The sequence below is a fragment of the Delphinus delphis genome, chromosome 18 (genome assembly GCF_949987515.2).
Source record: "Delphinus delphis chromosome 18, mDelDel1.2, whole genome shotgun sequence".
Taxonomy (NCBI): domain Eukaryota; kingdom Metazoa; phylum Chordata; class Mammalia; order Artiodactyla; family Delphinidae; genus Delphinus; species Delphinus delphis.
Window position 1 is genome coordinate 17,694,343 of NC_082700.1, and position 21,441 is coordinate 17,715,783.

Below are 21,441 nucleotides of genomic sequence, written 5' to 3' on the forward strand. Positions count from 1 at the left end.
TGAAGTAATCTATTTATTCATTCTAACCTTTAGGCGTTTTTTTCTCCCCATCAACTGAGTGTTTGGACCAGGATCACACAATGTGAGGGCCTGGAGTTCTTAAGTGACTGATTCCCTAAAGTCCACTAAAAAATATAAATTGACATTTTTAAATGAAGAAAAAAGAACCCAGCTTTTTGGTTTCCCTTGAAAAATGGGACCTTTGTCAAGACCGGCTCACGGTCCAATATGGCAACAATGGTCTGAAGCCTTTAAATGAGCCTGTGTTTATCAACAAGCCACCACCCATCACTCACAAAAGTGGCCCAGACATAGCCAGGCCAGCAAAGGCCTCTTAATTCATGACCCCTGGACCTCGGGCTCTCTAAGTCCCCTTTGCTTTGAAAGAATATCTTCTTCAATCTCTTCATGGTTATATTTCTCCCAACCTTTGAATGACCTCAGTGTCATTTGAACTGTACTATAAGATCACTTGTATCTGCCAGAGATTCTGAAACTAAATTATTTCACATACATTCAGAGAAGCCCACCTGCTCCAGAAAGCAACTATTAGCGTATGGATCCAAATTTCCAGTGATCATTCCTACGATGACCCTAAAAGGAGATGCTAGACTGGAGAGTCTGCGGATCAGGGCTTGACTACTTCCTGAAGGCTGAGAAGATTATGTGTGGTGGCAGAACGGAGGTATTGAGGGTACATAAATGCAGGAACTGCCAGAGTGGAGGCTGCAGAACGGGGCTTGGGAGGATGATGAAGAAACAGACCCTAGAGCGCTAATCTGTTCAGGTAGTTATTGATTATTCACGACGTGCCAGGCACTGTATTAACAGAGGGTTTCAGCAATAGACCTACCAATGTCCCTACTTTGAGCTAATTCCGATGCAGTAAGCCAGGTAACACACACACATAAACACATATATCACATACATGCATATGTACATGTCAGGTGGAAATAAATGCTAATTATAAAACCAAAGCAGAGCAAGGGAACAGCGAATGAGGGTGGATGCTATTTCAGGAGACTCCCCCCACCCCACCACCCCCACCCCCACCTCGACCCAAAGAAGCAAGGGAACAAAGCACGAACCATGGATTCGTTTCTAATTTTCTAGGCTACGGGGAGAGAGGTGCGTCTCCCAGGAAGCCCCGCCCCCTCCCTGTCAATGGGGCGCAAAGTACCAACTCCGGGGAAGCCCCTCCCACCCCACCCCGCCCAGAGGCGGCCTTGGGGGCGGAGTCTCGCGCCCAGGCGCTCAAAGCGCAGCGCGCAGAAAGCCGCGCGCTTAGGGTTCCCGACATTCTCCTGGTTCGGGAGAGTTATCCCCGCCGAAGAATGGCATGCTGGGAACTGTAGTTTCCTGCCGCAGCTCCGCGTCTCGGGGGCAGTAAAAGCGGGTAAGTCTGGCTCCATTGCTGGCACATGACTTGCAGCTCCGAGGGGTTGTGAGGAGTCCTTGCTGGGGGGGCGGGCGTTGGCGGGGGTCATCCCGAGAACCATCGGGCACATCCAGCCGGCTAGCATCCAGGCCGGAGGCCGCCTGCGTCACGTGACTCAAGGCTCTGCAGGCGCCCGCGGTTCCTCAGCGCTGTTCCCGCCCCGCCCCTCCCGTCTGTCCGCCTGAGCCTCCCCCTGCGCTGCTGCCACCTCGCGCTCGGAGGCGTCACGGAACGTGCTCTCCTCTCCCCCTCCCCCTCCCTTCCCTCCGGCCCTCCCCCACCTCCCCCTCCCGCGCCGAGACTCGCCGCCGCAGCCGCCGGAGTAGCCGCCGCCGGAGCAGCGCGCAGCCATGGCCGAGAACCCCGGCTTAGAGAACCACCGCATCAAGAGCTTTAAGAATAAGGGCCGAGATGTAGAGGTGAGTGTGCTTCCGCGACTGGGGCCCGCCCGGCTCGCCCGCCTGGCCGCGCCGGCCCCGAGGCGGCAGGGAGGGGCGGGGGGCCGGCGCCGGGCTGGTTCTTGCCGGCTCGCGGTGGGTCGGAGTTGGCCGCCGCCTCTCGTCATCGCGGCTAGGGGCTGGGCGGAGCGGGCGGCGGGACGCGGGCCGGGCTGCAGCCGCCCCCCGGAGCTGCCGGCGCAGAGACCTGGAAATACCGGGGTTTTCGGCCCCGTCACGCGGGCGCGGCCTGCTGTCGGCGAGGAAGAGGTGTGGAGCTGAGGCGGGGTCCGCGGGCCGGGGCCTCGCGGGCCGGGGATGCTGCCGCCCGGATCTGTCGACCGCCCCACCGAGGGGGCGGCCGCGGCTCACGCCCGCTCCCCATGCAGCCTTCCGCCCGGCGCAGCCCCCTCAGTGCCTCCCGCGCTGCCGCACATGGAGCCTCGACTCTGCCGGTCCCCGCGCCTACCTTCTGCGAGCCGGGCCCAGGCGGGCGGTGGCGGCCCGCAGAGGGGGGTGGGGACCAGCCGGGTAACTGACTTGTCGGAGGGTGGTGGATGGGGGAGGGTAGGATGCGCCAGGACCGTTTTCTAATATTCCGGTGCGGTTCTCTGGAGCAGTCGTGCTGAGCTTTTCCAGCTCATACTCTCCTTACTGCTGGCATTTGGAGCAAGCTGAAGGTGGACAATAGTTTACCATCTATTGTGTGGAGGCTTTGGAAGAGACGTTGTTCCGACCTCCGCGCACAGGACCTGTTTTCTGAGCCTTTTCTTGTAGTGGGGGTGTGCATAGGGTGATCATTTCTTTGACACGTTTTACTGAAATAAATTGGATACGTACGTTCATACGGCCTTGTATATATTTCTTGCTCCAAACTGGTAGAATTTCCAAATGATTGCAAAACTGTAAACATTCATCGTGGTCACTCTGTTGCTACTCAGCATGTTGCCATTGTCTCATTAAGGTGACATTAGCAGGTACTATTTGCAAACTCGGCTTATCCAGGCAGCGCTAGAGGTCTCTGCAGCTACCAAAAGCAGTGTAGTTTAATGCACAAACTTCACTGGGACTCTCACCTCTGGATATGTTAGGGGGAAAGTGTTTCAAGTCCACAGCCTCCTTTTCTAATACTAGGTGACATGATTTGCAGTTTTGTCATTCTTGCTAAGGGGCCATTGTGACTAAGAAGTGTGCATTTTATCCTGTCCTAAAGAGAGAAGGTGGTGAGGGAAAATAATGCCAGTCAGCGTTCTGTTTTGTAGAAAAATAGAGAAAACACAGGCCATTTTTTGGAGCTATAAAATTACATACCAATTAGGAAATACTATGGAATTCCCATTTGATTGAGACAAATAAAGTTCATCTATCTCTGTCCTGGTCATGGCTAAATTTCTTTTGTGAGAAATATTGATACTTACAAGCAAAAGTGAAACCTAGGAATAGCAACAAGAAATTTTGTAACTGCCTCTTGTTTTTGGTCCACTTGATGATAGGAGTTAAGTTTGAATTTTGCCCATCAGTATTTGTTCTTGAAGCTAACTCCTATTATAAAACAAAAGTTAATGTAGTTTGAAAAAATACGTGTATTGTTTGTACAGAAAAACTAATTAACAGTCTTTCCTCTCTTGGATACTGGTACAAGTTTTTGTCTTATTTTTTGCCCCTATTGTTTCTGGCAGCTCAGTGATACATAGTAAGGACTTCTGCACATAATAGGCACACAGTAAATATCTGCTGATAATCAGAATGTAACCAGTGACTTCTGGATGCATGCTTGCTAAGCCTTTCAGCCTGAAAATATTGGTGACATTACAATTCCCAGGATTCAGGAGGGTAACTAAGGCATGAAATAGCAGACATTCAAATGGTAGTTCCATGTGTCAGACACTATACTAAGAGCTTCATGATACCTCTTTTAATCCTGTGACAACTTTATGAGCTAGGTGTAGCATTATCCACACTTTACAGGAGGAAAGTACTTTAGATGAGGAAACTCAAGACTGTGTGTACAGCGTGCACAAGGTCATGGAGTGGGTGTGAGCATTCATTCATTAATTGTCTATTGGGTATCTAACATTGTTCAGTCTGTACCTCAAGGAGTTTACCTTTACAGTTCTGTAGGAGTGTAGGAGAGTAAACTGATAATTACAATGCGATACATCAGTAAGTGTATTCTGAGAATGTGTGAGAAAATCCTGACTTGGAGCTGAGCAGTCAGGGGAGATGTTCTGGTTGATTCCTAGTGGATGAATGGGAGTGAGCTGATCCTGGATGAAAGAAAGTTGGCCTGGGAGAGGGAGAGAGCAAGGAAGGGGCATTCCAGACATCAGGGAGTGGTAATTGAAGAGTCCTGAGAATGTAGGACTCTTCAGTTACTGCTGTAGTAGGACTGCTGAGAGAGAGGGATGCTAGAAATGTGACTAAAGGATGAACTGGGGTCAAATCTGATCAAGTGACTTTATTGTAGAATTTGGTATAACTGAGACTAGACACCATATCTAGTTTAGTCTTAGCCATTTTAGAAACTATATTACACTAGAAACTTATGTTGCAGCTTAGCTCTGTGACTAAATAGCAGTGATTATCAGGCTATTTCAAAAACAGTGAGATGTACTTTGATGAGATAGCATTCCTACTTTTTCACACATAGGATAGATAAAAGATATAAATTATACAGCCAGCTGATACACAAATAAGATGCTAGGCGCAAGAATAAAATACATATTTTCTAAAAATAAAAGTGTGGGGTTATGCTAGGGAATTGTGAGTAGGGAGAGGGTTCAGGAAGAAAGTAGTTTCATAGTCATTCAGTTGGGAATAGCTTCATAGAAGAAAGGTTGGTGAATTTTATAGAAAGTATGGACTAAACTTGAACAGGGCACCTGAGAAATGAGTGAATAAAGATCCAGGTGAAAAAGAAGAGATTAGATTAAGGAGTGAAGAGATGAGACTTCCAGGTGGCTTGTGGTGGTCTGAGAATATTTTTGTGGCAAAGAGTTGCTTGGAAACTTCTTGATATAGAGATCTGAAGGAATTTATTCTAGAGTAGAGTTAGGAGGTATAGCATGATTACAGGAGTGGAAAAAAGGTGACTGGCAGTAATATGTAGAATTAATTCTGGAGGAATGGTACTGTTATCCCATATGTAGGAGGAATTTTCCCAAAAATTGAGATCGGGGATGGTCCTAACATGGAATGAGGATTTGAACCTCCTCCTCTTCCCTTGTTCTCTTCCTCTTCTGTGTGAAGCTCACAGGAGAGAAAAGGGATAACGCTTATCCTGAGGTTTATAGATGGAGGTAGGGGAGGGAGTAATTATCATGGACAGCAGTTCAAGGCTTGGGTAGGGTGAATGGATTTTGTAGCTACAACTAGGAAATACATAGTTCCATTTAGTAAATACTTAAAAATCAAACATGCAGGTAACTGCCATCCAGGTCAAGTTTTTCTTGCTCCTGTACACTTCAAAGATATGACATTTTCATCAGTGACAACTAATAATTATTTGAAAATTCTTAACACTTACTGAATGTTTACAGTCAACCTGTACCAAGTACTTTATATGGATTATTTATCTAGTCTTCACAGTCCTATAAAGTATGTATGTATTATTATCCACATTTACTTCCAAGGAAACTTGAAGCCTGCGGTTCTGAACTTACTAGCCCCAAGTCCTAGGTGGTTTAAGTGGCAGAGCCGAGACTTAAAGTGCAGCAGCATGACACTGAAGCCAGAACTCGTGCTCACTGTGCTTTACTGTCTCTTCACTGAGTGGAGCCTAAGACTTGGCTTGTATGGATGCACATCTGAAGGTTAATTAATGGGGAAAATATTTAATAAATCTTGACTATATCAGGGAAATTCCTATTTTGATATTTTAAAACCTTGCAAATAAAAACTTTTGTCATCCTATTTATTATTTGATTTATTTACCTTCTACTTTTTCACTTTTGCAAAGTTTCCTTCTTAGTAAGAAGCCAGTTCATTGGTTTCACTGAAAAATAAGAACCCATATCTTTGGCCTTAACACTTAAACTTTAGGCTTCAATTTCTAATACTAGGGATAAATAAATATCTTCTCATTTGTAAATTCATCTAGCACTACCAAACTTGCTTCTCTCTTTGGAACCTTTGTTGGTAAGAAATACTACCTAACTGTTCAAGCTTCAAACCTTATCCTTGACTTTGACTCCCTTCCTCCCTTCGTTCACTTTTCTGTGTTAGTCATCTGATGAGCCCTCATATTTTTACCTTTGTTACCAACCTTACCACCCTGCCCTAGTTTAGGCCCCTATCACTGTCTCCTATACAGGTGTGATAGTGCACCTGGTTTCCCTGTATCTTCCCTCCCCAGTGAACTTATGGATTGATCTTTCTGAAACCTTTTTGTGTTACTTCCCTGGCAAATCATCCCATTGCATTCAGGATAAAATTAAAGGTCCTTAGCATGCCTCACATAATTTCATAAAAAGGTCTGCCTTGGGCTTCCCTTGTGGCGCAGTGGTTGAGAGTCCGCCTGCTGATGCAGGAGACATGGGTTCGTGCCCCAGTCCGGGAGGATCCCACATGTTGTGGAGCGGGTGGACCCGTGCGTCATGGCCGCTGAGCCTGCATGTCCGGAGCCTGTGCTCCGCAACGGGAGAGGCCACAACAGTGAGAGGCCCACGTACAGCCAAAAAAAAAAAAAAGAAAAAAAAAGGTCTGCCTTTTCTACCTCACCTACTGCTTTTCTTATATTTCCTATATATTTTGTATTGCTATCCATGATAAAGTACTTGAGATGGGGCTGTAACCAATACGTTTCCTTCCCATGCCTTTATATATGCTGTTCTCCTGAATGCCTTCTTTTGCTATCTGTTTGGTGGGGCTCACTCTGGCAAACTCTTTCTTCACTCATACTCCTTCATATATCTCTGGAACACCAAGATTGCAGTTCTGCCATACCATGTCATTATAGTTCCAAAAAACCTTCAGAGGCTTCCCTGGTGGCGCAGTGGTTGAGAGTCCGCCTGCCGATGCAGGGGAAACGGGTTCGTGCCCCGGTCTGGGAAGATCCCACATGCCGCGGAGCGGCTGTGCCCGTGAGCCATGGCCGCTGAGCCTGTGCACCCGGAGCCTGTGCTCTGCAACGGGAGGGGCCACGGCAGTGAGAGGCTCGCGTACCGCAAAAAAAAAAAAAAAACCTTCAGAAATTCTCCACAGGGCCTTTCCTGACGAATAACATACTACAATCAGTCCCTATTTTTTCCCTTCTCTCTGTTTTTTTCTAAGTGAGTTTTCCTTTACCTCTTTGGGATAGGTTGCTGTGATGTACAACAAATTCTGTGTGTGTATTGCAGCTGTTAAAGTATGTGGTCTGTCAAGAAGCCCACTCATGGTAGGGACGTTGGGTCATTTAGACCAGTATATAAAATTTAATAAATACTCTTTAAAAGAGACTAGATAATGTACTTGGAATGAAAGGTACAGTATTATTCTAAAATATTAATAATTTCTTTTGTTATTGACTTTATGGCATTGATACCGTTGCCTACAACCCTCCTTTGACAATCTCTTCTGCTATAATGTATTTATGTAACATAAACTAATTCTTGTTTGAATGATAAAGAGGAATGATGTTAGTTCATGCAGAATTCATGTTGGTTGATATTTGATTTTTACCAGCACATTAACTATTTAGCCCTCCCAACTAGCAGTAGTTGAACACAAGTAGTTGAAGTACAGAAACAGTTGAAAATAGCAAGCCCAGGAGTATGCCTCTTGGCTCCAATTAACCATATGTTCTGTCTTAAAGGTGCTGATTGCTCCAACCGCCTTGATATGTTTCCCTCTTTCTTCCTAATTTTGCAGAACATGAAGTTTTTCAGGAATCTATACGTCATATAGCAGGTACACTTATAATTATCTTTTCTCAAATTCACTATCTGGACATATAATCTTTCCTGGTCCTTCTGCCTCATTGATTACTCTTCTTTGGTTGGCTTTGCTGGTTCTTCTTTCTTCCCATTGATGATAGGCATGCCTTGGGATTCTGTCCACAACTCACTTCTCTGTTGGCTTTTTCTTACCCACATTAGCAGTTCCCTTAGTTTTAACGGTCACTTCAGTGTGGGGAACATAAATCTGTTTTAATCATCTGCTGGAAATTAATCACATGAGCATCACATCAGCTTCTCAAGCTCAAAGTGTTTAAAGCCTTTGTTTTTTCTTTTTTCTGTTTATGGCATCATCACTCTCACTGTGACCTGAACTTGAAATTTGAGAGGTTTCTTGGACTCCTTCCTCATCTTCCGCATTCAGTCAGATGCCAGTCATGTAGCTTGAATCTCTGTGCTGTCTCTGGATTTGGGCCCTGCCTCTCTATTCCACTGCCTCCAGCCTACTTTCAGCCTTATTACTTATCATCTGGCAGTTTAAAAGTTGCCTCCAAAGTGGTGTTCTTCCTCCAGTTCATGAGATGTTTTAGTGAGCCTGATACCTGGTTATTTTTCAAGGTTCTGTGTCCGTCCCCCAGCCCCCATCCCCACACCTTTAAGCTCTAGCAACACTGAACTTCTTATATGCTTATACATAATCTGGAATCTGGCCCTCCCCTGCTTGCCAATTCTGTTTCTATTCTCAGGGTTATCCTGCTGACTGGAATATCCTTCCCTCCCTCCTGTTGCCTGGTTAATTCCTACCCCTCTTAAATACTCACCTCTGGATTTAGCTCTTCTGAGAAATCTTTCTGAATCTCCCTTCACCCCCCCAGGTTGTTAGGAAACTTTCTTCCCTCACTGTGGTTAGATAATATATTTTTATTATGTTTTATCTGTTTCTCCTATATGTACCTCCATTACCTAGTTCTTAGTACAGTGGCAGAGCAAAATAAGCACTAAAATATTTCTTAAATAAGTACCTTCATTGTAGGTACCACCAGCACAATAATTTTCCTAAAATATGCTTTTTAACTGAAACTTCTACTCTTTCAGTGCCTTTTTTTTTTTTTACTGCTTCCCAAATGAAGTCCAAACTTTTTATTATGATAGGTAAAATATTGGGAGATTAAGACACATTTATAGAGAAATAATTTTTAAAATTTTCTTATATGTCAGTCATGACAATTTACTCCTGAAGACTTACATACTTCTCTAAAAAATAAGAGTGCATTCTTAAATACCACATCACCCTGACACAATTAATCATTTCCTAATAACAGCTAATGTAATCTACATTTAAATTTCCCCAGTTGTCCTTTAACTTTTTTTTTTTTTAACTTTTGGTTGTTAGAACCATGATTACACAAGATCTGATCACATTTGGTTATGTTTCTTAAATCTCCTTTAAGAGACTCCTCCTACCATGGTTTTTTTTTTAACATCTTTATTGGAGAATAATTGCTTTACATTGTTGTGTTAGTTTCTGCTGTATAACAAAGTGAATCAGCTGTATGTATACATATATCCCCATATCCCCTCCCTCTTGCGTCTCCCTCCCACCCTCCCTATCCCACCCCTCTAGGTGGTCACAAAGCACCGAGCTGATCTCTGTGTGCTAGGCAGCTGCTTCCCATTAGCTAGCTATTTTACCTTTGGTAGTATTTATAAGTCCATGCCACTCTCTCACTTCGTCCCAGGTTACCCTTGCCCCTCCCTGTGTCCTCAAGTCCATTTTCTACGTCGGTGTCTTTATTCCTGTCCTGCCCCTAGGTTCATGAGAACCTTTTTTTTTTTTTTTTTTTTTAGATTCCATATATATGTGTTAGCATACAGTATTTTTCTCTTTTCTGACTTTCTTCACTCTGTATGACAGACTCTAGGTCCATCCACCTCACTACAAGTAACTCAATTTCGTTTCTTTTTAAGGCTGAGTAATATTCCATTGTATATATGTGCCACATCTTCTTTATCCATTCATCTGTCGATGGGCACCTAGGTTGCTTCCATGTCCTAGCTATTGTAAATAGTGCTGCAGTGAACATTGTGGTACATGACTCTTTGAATTATGGTTTTCTCAGGATACATGCCCAGTAGTGGGATTGCTGGGTCATATGGTAGTTGTTTTTAGTTTTTTAAGGAACCTCCCTACTGTTCTCCGTAGTGGCTGTATCAGTTTACATTCCCACCAAAAGTGCAACAGGGTTCCCTTTTTTCCACACCCTCTTCAGCATTTATTGTTTGTAGATTTTTTTTTGAATTTTATTTTATTTATTTTTTTATACAGCAGGTTCTTATTAGTTATCTGTTTTATACATATTAGTGCATACATGGCAATCCCAATCTCCCAGTTCATCCCACCACCACCACCACCCCAATCCCTGCCACTTTCCCCCCTTGGTGTCCATACGTTTGTTCTCTACATCTTTGTCTCTATTTCTGCCCTGCAAACTGGTTCATCTGTACCATTTTCTAGGTTGTTTGTAGATTTTTTGATGATCGCCATTCTGACCGGTGTGGGGTGATCGTAGTTTTGATTTGCATTCCTCTGATGATAAGTGATGTTGAGCATCCTTTCATGTGTTTGTTGGCCATCTGTATATCTTCTTTGGAGAAATGTCTATTTAGATTTTCTGCCCATTTTTGTATTGGGTTGTTTGTTTTTTTGATATTGAGCTGCATGAGCTGCTTGTATGTTTTGCAGATTAATCCTTTGTCGGTTGCTTTGTTTGCAAATATTTTCTCCCATTCTGAGGGTTGTCTCTTCATCTTGTTTATGGTTTCCTTTGCTGTACAAAAGCTTTTAAGTTTCATTAGGTTCCATTTGTTTATTTTTGTTTTTATCTCCATTTCTCTAGGACCACCATGTTTTTTATTGTGGTAAAGTATACATAATATAAAATGTACCATTTTAACTTTTTAAGTGTACCATTCTGTGGCATTAAATACATGCACATCACTGTGTAACCATTCCCACTATCTGTCTCCAGAACTTTTTCATCTTCCCCAACTGAAACTCTGTCCCCATTAAACTAACTACATTTCCACTCTCCCCAGCCCCTGGCAACCTCTTTTCTTTCTGTACTTATGAATTTGACTCTTCTAGGAACATCACGTAAGTAGAATCATACAATGTTTCTCCTTTTGTGACTGACTTATTTCACTTAGCATAATATCTTCAAGGTTCATCCATGTTGCAGTGTGTGTCAAATTTTCCTTCCTTTTTATGACTGAATAATATTCCATTGTATGGATATACCACATTTTGCTTATCCATTTATCCACTGATGGATCCTTGGGTTGCTTCCACCTTTCTGCTGTTTTTTCCCCACCATTTAAAAAATGCTGTTAATTTGGCGAAGAAGAAATCAGGTCAGTTTCGTGTGTGTGTGTGTGTGTGTGTGTGTGTGTGTGTGTGTGTGTATATTTATTTATTTATTTTTCTGTACGCTGGCCTCTCACTGTTGTGGCCTCTCCCTTTGCGGAGCAGAGGCTCCGGACACGCAGGCTCAGTGGCCATGGCTCATGGGCCCAGCTGCTCCGCGGCATGTGGGGTCTTCCCGGACCGGGGCACGAACCCATGTCCCCTGCATTGGCAGGTGGACTCTCAACCACTGCGCCACCAGGGAAGCCCCAGTTTCCTTATATTAAGTCAAGCCACATGAAATTGCCATTTTTGAGGTTCAAAACAGCCAAATATCAGCAGTTTCATATGGTTCAACCTATCAGACTGTCCTAATTACTGGATATGTCTTTCTCTTTGTGGTGTTGCTTAACTTGTTCCTCCTACTTCTTACGACTCTCTGAATTTTCTGTAAACTGGAGGTTAGTTTGAAAGGCTTAATTATCTTTAGTTTAAGTATTTTTGATTTAAATAAACCTTCAATTGGTGATGCTGTGTGCTTCAGAATATATCCCAATATTGATGTTAGACTGATCAGGCGGTTCAGATGATAAAGAGTAGTTTAATGTCATGATGTCAGAGTTACCATGTTTGGTGAAATGAATTTTAGTTGTTTGGGTGAAATATGATAAAGACTTGAATAACATTTGAAGTGAAAAAGTCACCTGACTTCTTGGGATCCAGTACAGGAGTTAGAAAGTGTATCTAGAAAATCTTTAACTTCAAAGTCAGTGATATTCTCTTTCCATGACTGATAGCATTCCTAAGTTGACTTTGTTTTCTTAGCATAAGGTTTGGCTATATTCTCATTTCCAAGTCTCTATTCCTTTACCTTCAAAGTAGAGCAGTATTAAATATGTAAGGAGGATGTAGCTATACTTCGTCATTTTGCCATTAAGAAAAAATTTGCCACAGCTTAGGATACGAACATTAACAATTAAAACATGGTAAAATGAATCATGACTATATTAACTTGGAATTAATCATTCTGAACTGTTGAGTTTTCTGGGTTATAAGTTTATTTGTTTACATACCAAATTTTCTTTTATTTTGAAATGCCAGTGTTTCTAAAAATGTCCTATGCATGTCTCTGCCTTCTTAAGTAGAATATAATTTAGTTATTTTCTTGGTTCTTGAGAATCATCGTTATGCATATGGCTATTACTTTTTGCTCTTATGTAAGTGATGCCTTCGAGTTCTTAGATTTGTCAGAATTTTGGCCTTGATTTCTGTGCTTATGGAGTTTTTGCTCTTCATAATTTTTTTTGCCTGTCATTCCCTTGCTCTTAGTCTGTCAGCTTTTTCTTTGATATTGTCAGCATGTTTACCTGTAGTAGCTCCTTTCTTTCCTTTTAGTTTGTTGCTTCATATAGTTTTTATCCTAGTGACTTAGATAACAGATTTATCAAACACTTATGTGTTTGTGCCAGGGAGGCATTGTTAATTCCGAAGACTGTAAATACGAATAATGCTGTCCTTGCTCTAGGGAAGTTCAGTTTGGTGGGAGAGACCGATATCTAAACATATGCTTAATGTGCAGTATGATCGTTCTGTGATATAGGTACATAATTTGCAAAGTACTATGAGAGCATGTAGAAAGGGAGTGACTATATCTGGGGGAATTGAGTAAGGTTACGCAGAAGATCACCCTTGAGCTAGGTCTTGAAGGAGGAGTTTGCCAAGACAGAAAGAAAAATAACATGAATAACGGTGACCAAGTCATGGAGTGTTGAAAGCATAGCATGTTCAAGCAACAGTTGATATGGTGATCTTTTATCTGTTCCCCTTTCTTTTGGAAACAGCATTCTCATTTCGCCTTTGGAAGCTACTCTTCTTCCATTGGATACCTCTTGGTGGAATTTTTCATCTAAATGCTCCTGCTTTTTTTGGTTAATTAAAGTGCTTCACTTTTTCTGGATAGTACAAAATAGGCCCATCAGATGCTGTCCCCTGGCATTTAAATCTTGAGTGAGCTGATACTGGGACCTAAGTGATTCATCCTGGCAGAAGTACTGTGAAGAAATCTTCCATTAATTTCTGCCACCTAGATCTTTGGAGTTGCTTTCATCCTGATTTTTTCATAGATCTGATTCTTTAGCTTTTCCTTTGGTTCTTTGAATTGTGCTGTATTTTTCCAGTAATTCTCCTGTCTCCCTGCTTCCCCTTGTATCTTAAATTAACTCAAATCTGTTTTTTATTGTTTGCAACATCTCTCTAATTTAAGGTGAAGACTGTCCTGGTTTGGTTAGGACTGAGGGAATTCTCAGGACACAGGACTTTTCAGTGTTCAGACCAGGAAAGTCCTGGGCAAACCTTAACAGATTGGGTACTCTAACTGAAACAGTTCGGAGTAAGGATAACAAGTTTTGGGAGCCAAACGTTGTTCAAATGGAAATATTCAGTATGCAGCTGAAAATAATGTGTGCAGAAATAGCTTGCTCCAGTTATTTTACTCAGAAGTTATCTGAATTCTGAACTAAGTGTGGGGGATAAAACAATGAAAATAATGATAATCAATGATTATCGATATCAATAATCAATGACTGTTGAGCACTTACTATGTACAAGGTACTGTGCTTATAAGAATAATCTTAAATAATCCTTACAAAATTGTCATTACACAGATGAAGAAAATGAGTTAAGTAATTTGCTTAACAATTTATTGACTGGAGATGTATTAACACGTCTTTTGTTATCCTAACTTTATCAACTGGAGATATACCAATACCTTTTTAGAGAGTGATACAATTAACATCACCATGCAAAGTTTTTAGAACTTAAAATTGATCAAGGCGTTCATTATACAACTTAATGATTGTTGTTATTCACATTTTGCTCCGTTAGGTTTTTGTTTCAACCTTGTGTATATTATAAATGCAATTTTCAAAAATGATGCATCGCGAAATTTTGAGTGAAGAAGAATTTTTCAGGTGAATTTTATGCAGGTACTTTCTCTGATTGTCTGAGCAACATATATACTGGTGTCTCAGAAGATGATAGTTCTTCAGAATATAGTTCTGATTCAGACAATGTGAATATTAGATGAAAAAAAGACAAAAAAACCTTAGTGATTGATTCTGATACGGAAAGTGAAAATGAAACTCATGGTGCTGGAGAATGCTCCTTTGTTTCTACAGAAGAGTGGATTGAAGATGACATTTCACAAAAATTAGAAGACTTTAATAGGTGTGTCAGGTATAGCTTTTTTTTTTTTTTTTTTTGCGGTACGTGGGCCTCTCACTGTTGTGGCCTCTCCCGTTGCGGAGCACAGGCTCCGGACACGCAGGCTCAGTGGCCATGGCTCACGGGCCCAGGCGCTCCGCGGCATGTGGGATCTTCCCGGACCGGGGCACGAACCTGTGTCCCCTGCATCAGCAGGCGGACTCTCAACCACTGCGCCACCTGGGAAGCCCCTAGGTATAGCTATTGAATGTGATAACCCTCAAAGTGTTAGTGAAATAGCAGAATTAATTTTTGGTAATGACTTCGTTGAGTTGGTCACTTCCCAAACAAACGTGTATCACCAACAGAATGAAAAATCATATAAAAAGTATGATAAGGCTTTACAATGAACTGATGTAACCAATAGTGAAATGAAGAAGTTTCTTGGATTAATAATTTTGATGGGACAGATAAAGTCACACTGGAAAGAATATCCCGACTGATCCCTTACTTGAAACACCTATCTTTCCAAAGATTATGACAAGAAGAAGGTTCAAACAAATAATGACATTTCTTCACTTTAATGATAACTCGGAAACTCCACTTCTGCAGGCAGAATTTCAAAAGTTAAGCCTCTTCTGGATTATTTTCTACCAAAATTTCAATCGATTTATATACCCAAACAAGAGCTATCACTTGAGGAGGCAATGATAAAGTGGAGAGGATGACTCAGATTCAAAGCCTGTAATACGGGATAACTTACAAAATGTGGAATTTTGGTCAGGATGGTTAGCAAAAGTGAAACTGGATATATATGCAACCTTGAGATTTACACAATTGAAGGAAAGAAACTGCAAGAAACAGTATTATCGGTCCTACAATCTTATCTTGGTTCGTGGCACCATATTTACCAAGACAGTTATTACAATAGTATGTCCACATCTGAAATATTGTTGAAAAATAAAATCAGTGTTTGTAGACTATAAAAGAGAATTGTGGTCTACCAAACCAGTTAAAGGAGAAATCTAAAAATCTACAGAGGGGAGAGATGACATTCTTACGGAAGGGAGAAGTGATTCTTCTTATATGGAAAGATGAGGCTAGTCCGCATGGTGACAACTATTCCTGAAGCCTCCGTAGCCTCTACAGGAAAGGAAGACAGGAGGACTGGCCATCAGATAACTAAGCCCACTTCTGTATTAGGGTATAATAAATGTATGAAAGGAGTTGATCAATCTGATCAATATCTGGCAAACTTCAATATCCTCCAGAAAACTCGAAAATGGTATAAGAAAGTGGGTTTCTATCTGAGCAATTGTGGTTTATTCAATGCGTTTAAAATTTATTGTAGCCTTAATGCACAGAATAAAGTGACTTACAAGCAATTTTTGTTAGCAATAGCTAGAGAATGGGTAACTGACTGTTCTGGTGAATGTAGTGGTAGTCCCGCACCTGGTCCTTCTTGTGGCATTTCTAAAAGAACCCCCCACTGGGACTTCCCTGATGGTGCAGTGGATGGGACTCCTGCTCCCAATGCAGGGGACCTGGGTTCGATCTCTGGTCAGGGAACTAGATCCCACATGCATGGTGCAACTAAGTTCGCATGCCGCAACTAAGGAGCCCTGGAGCCACAACTAAGGAGCCCACGTGCTGCGACTAAGGAGCCAGCGCAACCAAATAAATACATAAGTAAATATTTAAAAATAAATAAAGAAATAAATACAAAAGAGCCCCCTACAAAGATCCACCTTGTCGACTATCAGGTAAAATAAAAGAACATATTTTAGAGGAAATAATATCCACAGGACTAAAAAAAAAGTGCTGTCAGAAAGTGTAGAGTCTGTTATTCCAGGGGAAAGTGCAGTGAAACATGGTATGTTGTAATAGATGTTCTGTTCCCCTGCACAGAGGTGCCTGCTATCACACTCTAACGAAGTATTAGAATGCTTTAGTAAGACATGGACAAAGTTGTTGCAAAAAGTTGTTTGCAGAGTTGCAGAAAAAGTTGTTGATATTTACTCAAACATGGGTGTTTCAGTATTCACTTACAGAACAAATCGCTGGGCGCAGGAGTTAGTTTCTGCAAAAATACCCTGGTCAATAATTTGTTAAGAACGTATAGGCGAAACTGGCATTCAGTCCTAGATTTCGTACTTTAAAATCCTGTGCCCTGAATAACCATTCTCCTACTTTGCCTCAGGGTTCCTGCTCAAGGAAGACTAGTCTGGAAATGATGTAAAAGCAAACAAATAATTACTATAATGGAATTACGTAGAGAGTACAGTGGGCACATAGGGAAAGAGCGTGGGTGAGTCAGAAAAGGCTTCATGGAGATGATTGTGCCTAAGCTGAAGCTAGAAAAATGTGTAGTTATTTCTTTGGTAGTAAACCTTGGGTGGGCCTGGAAGTAAGAGACAGCATCATATGCTCTGGGGAACTAAATTCATTCAGTATTTCTTACAGGTGGAGTGATTAGAAAGTTGGAAAAGATAGGCTGGGGCCAGATTGTGAACAAGCTTTACTGTGGGGAAAATTTTAAATTGGTAAGTGGGTTTTGTGCATTGAGAACTATTGCTTTGGTTGTACTGTAGGAGATAGACTGGTGAGGGTGGGAAGAGAGCTTGGGAGGAACAGTTAGAAAACTCTTAGGGGTCTTAGAGATGGATGGTCTGACTAATAGCACTGGCATTGGGAGCCAAAGGCAGGAAGTTATCAGAACTATTTACTTGGTATGTTTTACCTTCTAGAACAGAGGTTAGCAAACTTCCTCTGTAAAGAGACATAATATTTTAGGCCTTGAGGACTGTACAGTTTATGTTACAACTGTTCAACTCTGCTGTGAGCATGAAAGCAGCAAACACAATAGGGAAACAAAGCTTATTTAAAAAATCAGGTGGAGGGCTGGATTTGGCTCACAGGCCCTATTTTGCCTACCCCTGTTCTAGGATGATGTGACCAATGGTGAAGGTTTGGAAAATAGTTTAAACAGAGATTAGAGCGTTTAAGAGAATATAGATAAGGGCTCGTAGGGGTAAGAAGAAAAGAGGACTAGGAGGAAAGAACCCCAGGAACCACATCATTTTAGAGGACTAGTGAGTGCCACTGAAGAATGAGTCTGTAGGAAGCTTACAGCAAAGAGCCGCATCAGAACTTTAGGGGAGGAACTTCCCTGGTGGTGCCGTGGTTGGGAGTCCGCCTGCCAATGCAGTGGACACGGGTTCGATCCCTGGTCCGGGAAGATCCCACATGCTGTGGAGCATCTAAGCCCGGCACCACGACGACTGAGCCAGCGCGCCTAGAGCCTGTGCTCCGCAACAAGAGAAGCCATCACAGTGAGAAGCCTCCGCACCACAACGAAGAGTAGCCCCCCACTCGCGGCAACTAGAGAAAGCCCGTGTGCAGCAATGAAGACCCAATGCAGCCAAAAAATAATAATAATAATTAAATTAAATTAAAAAAAGAACTTTAGGGGAGAAGAGTTTCCTGAAAAAGGGTTAACAGTTGCAGCATTAAATGCTGCAGGGGAGAGGTGAGAGGTATGATGAGGACCTGAAATAAGCCGTTCATTGTGGTTGGGGGCTGGTGATTAAATGGAAAACTCAGAGAGTGGTGGAGGCTGGGAGCTAGGTTATAATAGGGTGAGGAGTGAGTCAGAGTTGAGGTAGTAGATGGAACCAGTCAGTAGAAACTCAGTTTAAAAATTTGGTACTCATGGGAAGGAGGGACCACAGGTTAGCTTGAGGAGGAAGTATGCTTAAAAGAATTATTTTTGTTGTTTCTCGGTCGTTGAGAAGTATGGGATTGACTGCTGTTTGTGAAGAAACTGGAGCAAAACAGACTTACGGACCTGGCTAGAAAAGGAATAAATGATTGAGCCTGGAATACTGGGGAGCTGTTACAGATGTGAAGTAAGAGATATATGTTGTGGTTAGGTTTTGAAGGGGCCTCAGTTGGAAAGGACTTGGAAGAAATAGAGATAGAAGTAAGGATGGGCTGCAGTAGGGTATGGAAACTGGAACAGATTATGCCTGATGGCTTCTGTTTTCTCTGACAAAGTTATCTCCAGAGAATAAAGAGTCTAAGAGAGGTAATACTTGAAGAAAAGGTGTTTGGGGGAATGCAAAATATCTAGGAATGAAGGCCAAGCTGAGATAAGTACAGTCATCCCTTGGTATTGGTTGGGAATTGGTTCCAGGAGCCCCCTTGGATACCAAAATCTGTGGATGCTGAAGTCCCTTTAAAAATGGTGTACGGGGCTTCCCTGGTGGCGCAGTGGTTGAGAGTCCGCCTGCCGATGCAGGGGACACGGGTTCGTGCCCCGGTCCGGGAAGATTCCACATGCCGCGGAGCGGCTGGGCCCGTGAGCCATGGCCACTGAGCCTGTGTGTCTGGAGCCTGTGCTCTGCAACGGGAAAGGCCACAACAGTGAGAGGCCCGCGTACCACAAAAAAAAAAAAAAAAAGGTGTATGTAATACAGTGAATACAGTTGGCCCTTAGAATCCAAGCAGACTGACAGTACTATAGTGTTATTTTGGTAATGGCTTTGAACAGTTTTCAGTTCATTGCATCAAATTTAGCTATGAAAGCATCATGGATTATAGTTAGAATTGTTAAGCCAAATATAAAGTGTAGAAATCATACTCACTTGAATCATTAAAAGATTGAGCTAGCAAGATGCAGAACTTTAGTCCAAACCCTTTTTCTCACAGATGGTGGAAACTGAAGGCGTAGAGAAATAATGAATATTGTCCACTCACCTAGTTGATAACCAGGTTTTCTTATTCTAGTACTTGGGTAACACAGCACACTTAAAAAGAAAAGCAATATTTTAGAAAACTTTGAAACATACAGTGGTAGAATAATACATGGAACTTCTGTATACCATTTTAAAATAGTTATAATTTTTGGCCAGTCTTGTTTCATTTCTTTTCCTACCCACTATTACCCTTCCCTGGAATATTTGAAGCAAATTCCAGATATCCTGTTTTATATATCAATATTTTAACATGTATGTCTAAAAGGTAAGTCTGATTCTGACAACAATTCCAGTGTGTGGATTTTTTTCCCCATACCAAGCAGTTCTCCGACACCAGCTGGGTTTCCTACAGTTCAGCTAAATTCTGATGCCACCTACCTGGAGATAGCGTCAGATTCCATGGGTTAAGGGTTCAGTCCTACAAGACTGCTCCCCACCCCCACCCCTGCTTGCCTTTGATCAACTGGCCATAAACCTCCTTGTGTTGGGTTACTTTGGCTCACAGACCCCGGGGAAACATTTTGCTTACTAGATTATCAGTTTATTATGAAAAGATACAACTCAGAAACAGCCAAATGGAAGAGGTGCATAGGGCAAGGTATGGGGGAAAGGAGCAGACCTTTCATGTTCTCTCAGAGTGCACCAGTCTCCAGCATCTCAGCGTGTTCACCAACCTGGAAGCTGTCCAGACCCTCACCTTCCGAGTTTTTATGGAGGCATGATTGATGAAATCGTGGGCCATTGGTGGTGGAACTCAATCTCTAGCCTCTCTACCCTCCCCCGAGTTTGGGGGGTGGGGCTAAAAGTTCCAACCCTCTCATCACAGGTCTGGCATCCACCCCCAACCTTAGGTTACCTGAGGTGATCCCAAAGTTGCCTCATTAACATAACAAAAGACACCTTCACTGTGCTCTACACTTAGGAAATCCCAAGAGTTTTAGGAGCTCTGTACCGGGAACAGTGGACAAACACCAACTGTATATTTCATATTATAAATCACAATATTGAGGTCAGACATATGATATTATTATACTTAAACAAAAACTGAGACCAGTAATTGTCATGTCATTAAATACCCAGTTAAAAACACACTTTTGATATGAAATTTCAAAGTAAAAATACCCACTATTATACTGCACATTTATAGACCAAAAGGAACCTTCTCGGTCAGTTGTTTGGGGTTGGGATGTGACATAGGAAATTAATATTTTAAATAATTTTTTCCTCTCCCCAACTAAGAAGAGAAGTAAAAGAATAATCCTGTCTCTCTCAAAATAGTTGATGATAACAGGTAGTTAATTTGTAACTTCCAAAGATGGTATACAAATTATTATAGAATGAGGAGACTTTATGAAACTAAAGCCTTTTTGAAATGAAGATGACTCTAATAAATGCTATACTTTGTAAGAAAGATGTTAAAACACTTTGTGTCTCTGAAACAGCTTGATGTATTCCAGTTTATTATACCTTGACTAAAAAAACACACAACAAAAAGTTTTCTTATTAAATGTAGAAGCGTTAAATTACAGAGAGACAAAGTGGGACACCAGTGAATTTGTGTTATAGACGCTTCCTTTGTTGAAATAGTGTATACTCTTTCTTTGCATTCCCTATCTTAGAATTGCGAAGGTAAATATCCAGTTTTCCAAACATCTTTGTGATGTTTTCAGAGGGTATTCAGGTAGACACTGTAGTCATTTTTCTTTATTTAAGATAACAGTAGAGAGACAGAGGTAGAAAGCTGAACAGAGAGAGTATGGAGGAAGGTAGCTGGACAGACATGGAAATAATTACATTGTGTAGTACATCTACATGTTCCTCTCAAAATTCAAATGTGCAAGAAAAAAGTAGGTAGCATGAAAAGGATGATCATGTTAACTAAGTATTGGGCTATATATATAGACGATAGAGATGCATACATAGATGATAAACAACCTAGCAGCTAGATGTTACACGATATTAATCTGTGTAGCAGAGTATCTTTGTAAATTTGAACTAATTTTGTTAATTTGAATTTAGTTCCATGAATATCATATATATGTATCTTGGTTTTGGAATAATGTATAATTAGGGACATTTATTGAGGCTTTTTTTCTTTTTAAACTTTGTAAAAATTTTTCATAACTTTAGCAACTGGTGTTTTAAACAAAAACATAGGCAGTAGATAGAATATTTGGGGAATGGTGCTGCATGACATTAATTTGTATACTAATTCATATTAGTTAATTATTCACTTCTTAGTTATACTTCTATTTATTCTACTTACTATTAAAAATTAAATATTTTAAAGGGGAAGAGAAGATGAAAATACAAATCATGATTCTAAATA

The 21,441-nt window shown here is 41.6% G+C and overlaps 1 protein-coding gene across 1 annotated transcript in view; it reads left to right on the top strand.

The window, feature by feature from the left end:
• Positions 1 to 1,678: 1,678 nt before the first annotated feature.
• Positions 1,679 to 21,441, top strand: part of KPNA3 (karyopherin subunit alpha 3) — a 91,503-nt gene continuing 71,740 nt past the window's right edge. The window contains exon 1 of the mRNA XM_059996148.1: positions 1,679 to 1,857. Coding sequence (XP_059852131.1) covers positions 1,789 to 1,857 — 69 coding nt within the window. The 5' untranslated portion in view covers positions 1,679 to 1,788. The remainder of the gene's footprint in view (positions 1,858 to 21,441) is intronic.